Source organism: Mustelus asterias, chromosome 2 (genome assembly GCF_964213995.1).
Source record: "Mustelus asterias chromosome 2, sMusAst1.hap1.1, whole genome shotgun sequence".
Lineage (NCBI taxonomy): Eukaryota > Metazoa > Chordata > Chondrichthyes > Carcharhiniformes > Triakidae > Mustelus > Mustelus asterias.
In genome coordinates, this window is record NC_135802.1 from 101,123,088 (window position 1) to 101,135,621 (window position 12,534).

The window sequence follows — 12,534 nt, forward strand, 5'->3', positions numbered from 1 at the left end:
TTTAGCAAGGCCTTTGACAAGGTCCCGCATGGTGAGTTGTTGCAGAAGGTTAAATCTCACAAGATCCAGGGTGAGGTAGCCAATTAGATAGAAAATTGGCTTGATGGCAGAGGGTGGTTGTAGAGAGTTGCTGTTCAAACTGGAGGCCTTTGACCAGCGGTGTGCCTCAGGGATTGGTGCTGGGTCCACTGTTATTTGTAATTTATAATGTTATTTAAAGATTTGGATGAGAATTTAGGAGACATGGTTAGTAAGTTTGCAGATGACACCAGGATTGGTGGCATAATGGACAGTAAAGAAGCTTATCTAAGATTGCAACGAGGATCTTGATCAATTGGGCAGTGGGCTGATGAATGGCAGATGGAGTTTAATTTAGATAAATGTGAAGTGATGCATTTTGGTAAATCAAATTGGGACAGGACCTACTCAGTTAATGGTAGGGCATTGGAGAGAATTATAGAACAAAGATCTAGGGTTACAGGTTCATAGCTCCTTGAAAGTGGAATCACATGTGGACATAGAATCATAGAAATCAGAGAAACCCTACAGTACAGAAAGAGGCCATTCAGCCCATCGAGTCTGCACCGAACACAATCCTACCCAGGCCCTACCCACATATCCCTACATATTTTACCCAATAATCCCTCTAACCTACGCATCTCAGGACACTAAAGGGGCAATTTTAGCATGGCTAATCAACCTAACCCGCACATCTTTGGACTCTGGGAGGAAACCGGAGCACCCGGAGGAAACCCATGCAGACACGCGGAGAATGTGCAGACTCCACACAGACAGTGACCCAAGCCGGGAATCGAACCCAGGTCCCTGGAGCTGTGAAGCATGGTGGTGAAGGTGGCATTTGGCATGCTTGGTTTCATTAGTCAGAACAGTGAATACAGGAGATGGGACTTCCTGTTGCATTTGTACAAGACATTAGTAAGGCCACACTTGGAATATTGTGTACAATTCTGGTCACTATTATAGAAAGTGCAGAAAAGATTTACAAGGATGTTACTGGGTCTTGGTTGTTTGAGTTATAAGGAGGCTAGAAAGCTGGGGACTTTTTTCCCTGGAGCATAGGAGACTTAGGGGTGATTTTATAGAGGTCAATAAAATAATGATGGGCATAGATAAGGTAGATAGTCAACATCTTTTCCCAAAGGTTGGGGAGTCTAAAACTGGAGGGCATATGTTTATGGTGAGAGGGAAGAGATACAAAAGGGTTTAGAGGGGCAATTTTTTCACAGAGGGTGCTGTCTGGAACAAGCTGCCAGAGGCAGTAGTAGGAGGCGGGCGCAATTTTGTCTTTTAAAAAGCATTTAGACAGTTACATGGGCAAGATGGGTATAGAGGGATATGGGCCAAATGCGGGCAATTGGGACTAGCTTAGTGGTTAAAACTGGGCGGCATGGACGAGTTGAAAGGCCTGTTTCCATGCTGTAAACTTTTATGACCCTATAAGTTTATTAAACGTGCCTTTTTTTCACAAGTACAGTAATTCTGCTACAAAAATCATGATACATTGTAATCCTCAATGATGAGTTTCACATCCCGGCCAGGCTCATAAGGAACTTCCTTATTGTTCATTCCAACAATCCTCCACTCCACAATGCTGTTACAATCTTGACTTCAGTAGAGTTTTAGCAGAAAACCCAATGTAGAAAAATACTTTCTGATGCAAATATGGCCAGCACTAAGTTCATCATCTTGAATCTGCTCCTTGCTTCGGCATGTCCCTGGTACAGTATTTGATATTAATCAGTATTTCTACTGGAACTATGAAGGTACGTATAAATGTGGAAAAACTTTGCCGCAAACCCATACCATTTTCCAATCTTGTTCAACTTTCCGAACCACAGAATCCATTTTCCATACACCTTTTTCCCAGTCATTAATGATTTCATTGTCATTAGAAACTCGAATGTAGTGATTTTCTACTACATTGTACTTGACATGAAATGACTTTGTTGCTTTTTCTTTTTCAGTAGCTACGAAAGTGAATCCTGTGTTCTGTGCAGAAAGAAAACAATACGGTGAAAAACCATGCCCAGTACAACAAAGTGTTTTTACATTATTGGAGAAACTTAGTTTCTTTTTTCTGCTCAGCAACTTCTCAAGTTTTACAAGTTTCTCAAACTTCTGAAAACATTCTATATGTAATAAATGCATGCAAATAAATATTTACGGATTTGTCGCAGGAAGATCATGTCAGACTAACTGGATTGACTTTTTTGAGAAGCCAAAAAGGGGAGTCGATGAGGATAGTGTATTCAATCTACTGAACTTTAGCAAAGCTTTTAATGACTGGTCAAAAAATTAAAAGCTCATTGGGATCGGAGAGAAGATGGAAGTTGGATCCAAAATTGACTCAGTGGCAGGGGGCAAAATGTAATTGCAGACAGTTGTTCTTGTGTTTGGAAGACCGTCTCCAGTGCAGTTCCACTGCTGTCTGTGGTATTTATGAATAATTTAAACTTAAAATGTAGGGACCATTAAGAAGTTTGTAAAACATATGAAAATTGTCCATGGGTTGGTTTTGAAGAAAACTGTAGAATACAGGAAGATATCAATGGACTAGTCAGGCGATGGAATTTAATCTGGAGATATGTGAAGGAATGTATTTAGGCAAGGTAAACAAGACAAAGGCATACACAATAAATGGCAGGATATTGAGAAGGGTACAGAAACTGAGACCCCTTGGAATCCATGTCCATAGATCCCAGGAGGACAGGCAGATAAGGAGACTGTGTGAAATGGAATAATTTCCTTGATTAGCCAGGGCCTAGAGTACAAGAACAAGGAGCTTGTGTTCCAACTGTATAAAACACTAGTTAAGCCACAGCTAGAGAACTGCATACAATTCTTGTCATGGAATTACTGAAAGGATGTGATCACTCTGGAGACGGCACAGAGCTTGCAGCATTATGCCAGGAATGGAAAATTTTAGTAATACAGAAACATTGGATTGGCTGGGGTTATTTTATTTGGAACAAAGGAGGCTGACAGCCCTTTTTTGCAAATGTGGTGAAATGTTTCATTTATTATGCTCAAAACACAATATTTACATGGAAAAAAAAAACAATTTATAGAATTCTGAACTCCACAATGTACAAAAAAGCTTTAAAATCAATGGAAAGCTTCCAATAATCAGAATACAATGCCTTGATAAAAGAGTTGGGCTCAAAAGCCAAGTTTACTTGATTATACCAACCCGAGCAAGGGCTCCAGTTTCTCCTCGAGCTACTCTCCAAAGTACAGAGCCTGATGTCCTCCCACCAAGTTCTCCTGGCTTTGGGGTCTTTGGTGAAATGAATTCTACAAGTTCGACAATATACCGTTCCAAAAGCTCTTGCTTCCTGTCATGTGGAAGGAAGTGTTTTCTCTGAAATTATAAAACAATCTATATGAAACCAAGCTTCAGCTTAATTAGACAGGTTAACCATGTTAAAACTATTCTGTTCCATTCATCTTATAATTTAACTAAAATCCATTTAAATCCCACTGAAAAATATATTTTTGATCACGTTTAATGCAGGAACAACAAGCAAATAGGAATGCAAATAGTATGTTAGCCTTTATTGCAAGGGGGTTGGGGGCAAGAGTAAATAAGTCTTGCTACATTTGCACAGGGCCCAAGAGATCAGACTTTTACAGTTTTGGTGCCCTTATCAAAAGAAGCATATATTGACTTTACAGGGAATATAACAAAAGTGAGTCTTATTCCTGGGATGAGGGGGCTGGCTTCTGAGGAGAGAGAGTAGAATGGGCCTCTATTCTTTGGAGTTCAGAAAAACGGGAAGAGATCTCATTGAAATGTCAGTTTATTTTTGGAAAAGAGGATTTGACAGGATAGATGCTGAGTGATTATTCCACTGGATGAAATAAGGTCTTGGCTATTTTGAAATAAGGATTTGGCCACTTAGGACTGAAATTGAGGAGAGATTTCTTCAAAGGATTGTGGATTTTTCAAAGTTTCTATGCTACAGGGCTGTGGATGCTGGATTGATGAATATATTCAAGACTGAGATTGGTAGATTTTCAGGCACTAAGGGAAATCGTGGGATATTGGGATAGAGCAGAAAGGTGGACATGAAGTAGAAGCTCAGCCACCATCTTATTCAATGGCTGACTCCTCTTATTTTTATCTTGTATAGAAGATCAAAGTTGTGGGATCTGAGAATGTAGCTGTATGGGACCTGGTTTGATCTGTACAGTTTCAGAAGAGTACCAAAACCAATGAAAAAATTAGTAACATTACATTCACACATTCTTAAACTTCTGATAATTCAAACTTTATGTGCCAATTTCAAACTGTGCAGTAATTTGTATTAAGCAATATAAGCAGCAAAGTTGGAATTAAATACTCAAAAAGTTCTAAATCATGTAATTTTAATTAAGTGACTTACCAAAGAAACCCTACAGTGCAGAAGGAGGCCATCGAGTCTGCACCGACAACAATCCTACCTAGGTCCTATCCCCATAACTCCATATATTTACCCCGCTAATCCCTCTGACCTAAACATCCCAGGACACCAAAGGGCAATTAGCACAGCCAACCCACCTAACCTGTACATCTTTGGAGTGTGGGAGGAAACCCTCGCAGATATGAAGAGAACATGCAAACTCCACACAGACAGTGACCCAAGTCAGGAATCGAACCCAGGTCTCTGGAGCTGTGACTCAGCAGGGCTAACTACTGTGCCACCATGCTGCCCATCACTTTGAATCAACTCTGCATATTAAGGCAATGAATCAATAGATGGGCACAGACACACTTGTATACATTTTTATAGCTCTCATTTTCTCAATAGAAGTAATTTGCACATACGTATTCACATATTGTATTTCAATTAGATCACAAAGCTATACACTGACCTCAGAGTTTAATTTATTAATAGTTTCTCGTAACAATCCCTCTCTGAGTTGAGTTCTGCGAATCAGAATTTCTGAATGCTTGCATGAGTATCGCCAGCTAACATCAACCACCTGAAATGATAATGTTATACAGTCGCTCATTGTTAAAGAAGAATGTTTTATTGAAAGTGGTGAGAGAGAGAATTGGAGGGGTTTAGGGAGGGGATTGGATAAAAGATTAGGACAAAGGAAGCTAGGTTGTGCAGGAGATCTGGATTTTGAGGAATACAGAGTTCTTGGAGGATTGTAGGGCTGGTGACGTCTAGAGATAGTGAAGAGAAAGGCTATAGAGAGATTTAAACATGAAGATGAGAACATGAGAAATTGTTGAACTGGTTGGCATGATGAGATAGGCAAGGGCAGCAACGCTTTGGATAAGCTCAAGTTTATAGAAGGTGCAAGATGGGAGTGGTCACCCACAAAGCCTTAGAAGACTTGAACCTAGAGATAACACCACAAATTACAGTTTTAGTAGCAGAAAAGCTGAGGGATCGAGATCAGCAAAATTACAGAGGTGGAAGTGGACATCATTGAGGTGGAAAAGATAAAGATTTGTAAGTCATTTACGACTCCAGCTTGCAAACAATCTGCTTCAAACAGTGAAAGAGCAGTTAGGGTGGGGCATGAAATTGGTAGAGAAAGTGCCAAATGTGTCATTGGGGCCAAAGAACTTCCTAACATTTAAGTGAAGAAAACTACAGTTCACCCAGATCTGGATGTCAGACAAGCAAAGGCAATGGAGAAGTTGAGAAAGGGAGTAGTGAGGGTGAGCTTAATGTCATGAGCGTACACGTGGAACCTGGTATCATGTCTTGGATGATGGCAAGGAGCAACATGTGGATGAGAAAGGAGGCCAAGATTAGATTCTTGGGGATTGCCAGAAGGAATAGGTGCATGAGCAAGAATAGAAACCACTGCATTTATGGTGGTGGCTGAATAGGTAAGAACAAAACCTGGTGGCTCACTGTTGAACAATGAAAAAGCAGCTTTAAAAGGAGAACTACTTGGTTGACTGCTTCAAAGGCTGAAGAAAGGTGGAGAAGGACAAGGAGGAATAATGTATGATCACAGTGCAAAACATTTCTGACTTTCAGAATCATAAAATCATAGAAATCCTAGAAACCCTACAGTGCAGAGAGAGGCCACTTGGCCCATCGAGTCGGCACCAACCACAATCCCACCCAGGCCCTACCTCTATATCCCTACATATTTACCCGCTAATCCCTCTAACCTACGCATCTCAGGACACTAAGGGGCAATTTTAGCATGGCCAATCAACCTAACCCGCACATCTTTAGACTGTGGGAAGAAACCGGAGCACCCGGAGGAAACCCACGCAGACACAAGGAGAATGTGCAGACTCCACACAGACAGTGACCCGAGCTGGGAATCGAACCCGGGTCCCTGGAGTGGTGAAGCAGCAGTGCTAACTACTGTGCTACCGTGCAGCCCATAAGGGCTGAGTCTGTGCTGTAACAGGTCCAAAATCCTGATTACAGCTTGAAACATGGATTTGTGAAAAGATGGCGATGGATTTGGAAAGTGGAATCACATTCAAAGAATTTTGAAAGAAAAGGCAGGTTGGAGATTTAAAAGGGAAGATGACAATACTGAAAGAGCTGGAACTATTTTTGATGTCAATTCATATGAGTGTCAGGAATAGAAGACAGGTGGGTCGGCTGTTGAACAGGGTAGAGAGAACAGTAGGTAGATGGACAAGGTGAACTTGGAAAGGGCAGATAGGAGAGCAAGTAGAAAATATGCAGGTTTCAGGCTAGGAACAGTGATGCAGCAGAACAGATCTTAATCTTAGTGACAAGGTTGTACATACATACATAGAACCCCTACAATGCAGAATGAGGCCATTTGGCCCATTGAGTCTGCACCAATTCCCCCCCATCCCCAAAAAAAGCATTGAGAGAGCATCATTTACACAAGGGTTGCAGCAGCACAGGCAACTAAAGACAGGCAACAAGTGCAGCCTTGCCAGATCAATAAATAGATTTTTTTCTACATTCTTACACTCTGGGTTGGAAAAGTTAACATAGGGTACACCTCAACACAGCAAATAGAAAGTTGAGAGATTGTGTCAGAACAGATTAAACTTAAAATAAGGATGTAAACAAAAAAGTAATATAGGTTGGGACTCAAGATTTATAAGTTAATTTATTAGTCACAAGTAGGCTTACATTAACACCGCAATGAAGTTATTGTGAAAATCCCCTAGTCGCCACACTCCAGCGCCTGTTTGGGTACACCAAGGGAGAATTTAGCATGGCTAATGTGCCTAACCAGCACGCCTTTTGGACTGTGGGAGGAAACTGGAACATCCGGAGGAAACCCATGCAGACACAGGAAGAACGTGCAAACTCTGCAAAGACAGTGACCCAAGCCAGGAATTGAACCCAGGTCTCTGGTGCAATGAGGCAGCAGTGCTAACCACTGTGCCACCGTACTTATTAAAATTATGATTTTAATGTGTCAATAGAAAGTTAACAAACTGATTGAAATGTTATTTATAGGTGCTTTGCTACTGTGCGTCTACCACTCATCCCCAGAATTCTATGCATTCTACGTGAAGCACAACATTTCTTCTCACTGGCTAGAGTCTAGAGGGATGCAATTCATAATTCCTTTAAAGCCAATGGTATCAAGCAACCTATTCAAGGGATTGTCACTCAGTTAGAATTTACACAGTGCACATTTTACCTCATCCTTCGAAAACGCAAAAACATAGGACAGCTTCTTTCCCCATCCAATTTCATACAGGAGTGGTTTATCACAGACATTTTCACAGGGATCACAATGCAGCCATCTTTTCTGAGAGATTGAATACACCTCCGTCCACACATGATCTGAAAAGACAACCAATACTCAAGTTACAACTTCCTAAACTGACTAAAAATACCCTAGTGTAACACACACTCCCAATGTTCCCTTCCATCACAAACATGGCATTACATATTTAATCTATATAATGGATGATCTCACATCTACAGTTGACACAGGACAATGTTATCACGAACCTAATCATCCACATCAAATATATTGCAGTACTGAGAGAAGGCCTTTGCTTGAAAGAGCAAGACTTTACTTAGTTTGGGTAAAGAAAAGAAATAGTAAAAGTAAGAGGTCAATTGTGGGAGTAGTTATAGGTCCCTTAACAGTAGTTACGCCATAGGACTGCGATACAGGAAAGCAAGTTGTCAAGAGGAGGTAGAGTGTCTGCAAAGTGGTATAGACAGGTTAAGTGGGTAGGCAAAAAATTGGCAGATGGAAGTAAATATGAACTTGTTCACTTTGTCAGGAAGAATAGAAAAGCAGGATACTACTTAAAACGGTGAAAGATTGCAGAACTCAGTGCTATAGAGGGATCTAGGTGTCTGGGCACATGAATCTCAGTTAGTATGCAGGTACAGCAATTGATTGTGAAGACAAATGGAATGCTGGTGTTTAATGCAAAAAGGAACATAATATAAAACTAGGGAAGTTTTATTGCAGCTGTACAGGACAAGGTGAGCAGTTTTGATCTCCTTACTTGAAAAAAACCCTTGTTTTTAGAAGCAGTTCAGAGTAGGTACACTGGACTCATTCCTGGGATGAAGACGGTGTCTTAGGTAGGTTGAACAGGTTAGGCCTATACCCATTGGAGTTTAGAAGAAAGAGTTGTTCTTATTGAAACATGCAAGATCCTGAGTGGACTTGGTAGGTTACATACCAGAGGATGCTTCCTCTTGTGGGGGAGACTAAAACTAGGGACATCAAGTGGTCTCTCTTTTCAGACAGAGTTAAAGGGTCATTGGTGTGTGGAATTCTCTTCCAGAGAAAGTAGTGGAGGATGGTCATTGAATTTATTTAAGGCAGAGGTAGACAAATTTTTGTTAGGCAAGAGAGTCAAGGGTTATGGGAGGGTTGGGGCAGAGGGGAGAGTGGAGCGGAGGCCACAACCAGATCTGCCATGATTTTATTGAATTTTGCAGCAGGCTCAAAAGAGTCAAATGGCCTATTCCTGCTCCTATGTTTCTGGTCAATACTGCATTTAAAGCAGTTAGTTGTGGTTAGAGTGTCTCTTATTTGGGATGGTCATTGCCTGACATTTGTGTGGCATGAATGGTACTTGCCACTTATCTGGATATTGTCCAGATCTTGGTGCATTTGGACGTGGACTGTTTTAGTATCTGAGGAGTTGTGAATGGTGCTGAACATTATGTAATCATCAGCAAACATCCCCACTTCTGACCTTATGACAGAGGGAAGATCATTGATGAAGCAGCTGAAGATGGTTGGGCCTAGGACACTACCCTGAGGAACTCCTGCAAAGATGTCCTGAAGCTGAGATGACTGACCCTCCACAACCATCTTCCTATATACTAGGTATGACTCCAATCAGCGGAGTGTTTGCCCCCTGATACCCATTGATTCCAGTTTTGATGCCATACTTGCTCGAATGTGGCCTTGATGTCAAGGGCTGTCACTCTCACCTCACTTCTGGAATTCAGCTCTTTTGCCCATGTTTGAACCAAGGCTGTAATGAGGAGCTGAGTGACCCTGGTGAAACCCAAACTGGGCGTCACTGAGCAAGTTATTGCTGAGCAGGTGCTGCTTGATAGCACTGTTGATGACCCCTTCCATCATTTTACTGATGATTGAGAGTAGACTGATTGGGTGGTAATTGGCCGGGTTGGATTTGTCCCAGACGTATCTGGGCAATTTTCCACATTGTCGGGTAGATGCCAGTGTTGCAACTGTGCTGGAAGAGCTTGGCTAGGGGAATGGCAAGTTCTGGAGCACAAGTCTTCAGTACTTTTGCAGGAATGTTATCAGGGCCCATTGCCTTTGCAAAATCCAGTGTCTCCAGCCGTTTCTTGATATCACGGGGAGTGAATTGAATTGGCTGGAGACTGGCATCTCAGATGCTGGGGACCACTGGAGGAGGCTGAGATGGATCATCCATTCAGCACTTCTGGCTGCAGATTGCTGCGAATATTTCAGCTTTATTTTTTGCACTAATATGCTGGGCTCCTCCATCATTGAGGACGGGGAGATTTGTGAAGCCTCCTCCTCCAGTGAGTTGTTTAATTGTCCACCACCATTCTCGGCTGGATGTTGTAGGACTGCAGAGCTTAGATCTGATCCATTGATTGCGGGAGCACTTAGCTCTGTCTATCACTTGCTATTTATGCTGTCTGGCATGCAAGTAGTCCTGTTTGGTAGCTTCACCAGGTTGACATGTCATTTTTAGACATGCCCTCCTGCACTCTCCATTGAACCAGGGTTGATCCCCTGGCTTGATGCTAAAGATTGAGTGGGGGATAATAACTTCTTAGAAGTTTAAAGTGAGGGGGGGGGGGGGGTAAAGATTTAAAAGGGACCCGAGGGGCAACTTTTTCCATAGAGGGTGGCGCGTATATGGAATGAGCTGCCAGAGGTGGGTATAATTACAACATTTAAAAGACATTTAGACAGGTACATGGATACAAAAGGTTCAGAGGGAAATGGGTCAAACACAGGCAAATGGACTAGTTCAGTTTCGGAAACCTGGTTGGCATGGAGGAGTTGGGCTCAAGGGCCTGTTTCCATGCTGTGTGTCTCTATGACTATGAGCCAATGACTCTAAATACAATAGCAAGTTTATAATATACATGAAAATCTAACAATTACACATTATGAAAAGGCGGCCAATTGACTAAGAACTTGCATATATTTGGTGCAGTCTGCAGGCAAATCTAGCAAAATGGTAAAGTTTATTTTTAGGGAGGTTAAAAATTAATTTTGAGGTTGGTGTAATTGTAACAATTATTAACTTTCTGTATCAATTTATATTCTACTTTTAAAATTAAAACAAATATTTTACGTTTTACTTTATTTTAACTAATAAATGTGTATTATTTTCAGCAAGATGTGTATAGATCAAAATATTGAATAGTTTGAACTGGTATGATGTTATGGAGAAAAGTGAAACACTAATATAATACTAGTGTTGTCCTACCATCAGTGAATTGTCTGAATATTGGAAAAATGCTGCTCATTTACTAATAATAGGTCCTGAAATCAGTGTAAATGTCTGTGATTATGAAAAATAAACAGCACTGTTGCTCTATTCAAATGTCCCTTTGTAGAGGCACAGTATTTTACCTGTTGTACACCAGACATATCTTGCTTCAAACCCCATAGCTCTGCAGCAAAGTGCGAAACAGTTGGCCCACTCTCCACAACGTCCCCTCCTGGTTTCCAGTAACTTCTCAGCATGATTATACCTACATATTTCAGAGCACAAAGATGTCAAATTTAATAAACTGTGAAACATAATCCAGAAGCCTCTTCAGAAAATGTATTTTAATACACAAAGGTAGATTACAGTAAAATGAATGCTAGTTGATATTAGTTAACTTTCCATGCAGTTACTGTGACAAAATAAGAAAAATTGGAACAGAGTAATCTTAAAGCTGAATACATTAATGAGTTTGCTTAAAACACGAGTGGTAGATCTTGACCAGGGTGCCAAAGATTGCCCACGCATTCAATTCAGTTACAATTTCTGTTAGGCCATAGGAATATAGGACCTAGCTACCATACATTCAGCCTCTTCATCCATGTCATTGATGTTGACTGTAAATAGTTGAGCATCAACACGGATCCCTGTGACACTCCATGGTTAGAACTATTTCAACTTTCTGCTTTTACGTGGAAATACAAAAGGTTCCGTGAGGTTAAGTCCAAAACTAGGATCTTGATTTTTAAAAAGCCAATTATACAGGTACGTTGGCCAACCTAGATAAGGAACGAGATCAAAAGGTTTAATGGTATTTAAGCATTTAAGTAAATTAATTCTGGGCGACATGTTGGCACAGCGGTTAGCACTGCTGCCTCACAGCACCAGGGACCCAAGTTCAATTCTGGTCTTGGGTGACTGTGTGGAGTTCGCACGTTCTCCCCGTGTTTGTGTGGGTTCCCTCCAGGTGCTCCGGTTCCCTCCGAATCCAAAGATGTATAGATTAGGTGGATTGGCCATGCTAAAGTGCATTTCCACTCCATCTGACGAAGGAGCAGCGCTCCGAAAGCTCATGGTATTTGCTACCAAATAAACCTGTTGGACTTTAACCTGGTGTTGTTAAAACTCTTACTGTCAGGGGGATTAGCAGGGTAAATATGTGGGGTTACGGGGATAGGGCCTAGGTGGGATTGTTGTCAGTGTAGGCTCGATGGGCTGAATGGCCTCGTTCTGCACTGTAGCATTTCTATGATTCTAATAATGCTTAACAAACATGCATTCTTAGTGCATGAAAATTCCACTGGAAAAAATAGAAGCCATGAATAACTAAGGAAGTTAATAGTATGGATTAAAAGCTTACAATGTAGCCAAAAAGAAAAATAAACCCGAGATGTGGGACAATTTAAAAATATCAGTATGGATGATCAAGAAAATGATGGCAGAAAGCAAAATGAGAGCAAACCATCAATAAATATAAAAAATGTAAGTGCTTTTACAATTATATAAAAAGGAAAAGATCAGCGAAAATGTGAGTTCCTAGAGGCAGACAGGAGAAAACGATAATGGGGAAAAAAAATCAGGAAATGGCAGAGACATTAAACAAATATTTTATATCCATTGAAGACATA

At 41.0% G+C, this 12,534-nt stretch overlaps 1 protein-coding gene across 1 annotated transcript in view; it reads right to left on the minus strand.

The window, feature by feature from the left end:
• Positions 1-12,534, minus strand: part of ngly1 (N-glycanase 1) — a 36,702-nt gene that overhangs the window by 6,851 nt on the left and 17,317 nt on the right. The window contains exons 6-10 of the mRNA XM_078239387.1: positions 11,050-11,171; positions 7,624-7,769; positions 4,876-4,986; positions 3,212-3,382; positions 1,825-2,010 (exon numbers count right to left, since the gene is read on the minus strand). Coding sequence (XP_078095513.1) covers positions 1,825-2,010; positions 3,212-3,382; positions 4,876-4,986; positions 7,624-7,769; positions 11,050-11,171 — 736 coding nt within the window. The remainder of the gene's footprint in view (positions 1-1,824; positions 2,011-3,211; positions 3,383-4,875; positions 4,987-7,623; positions 7,770-11,049; positions 11,172-12,534) is intronic.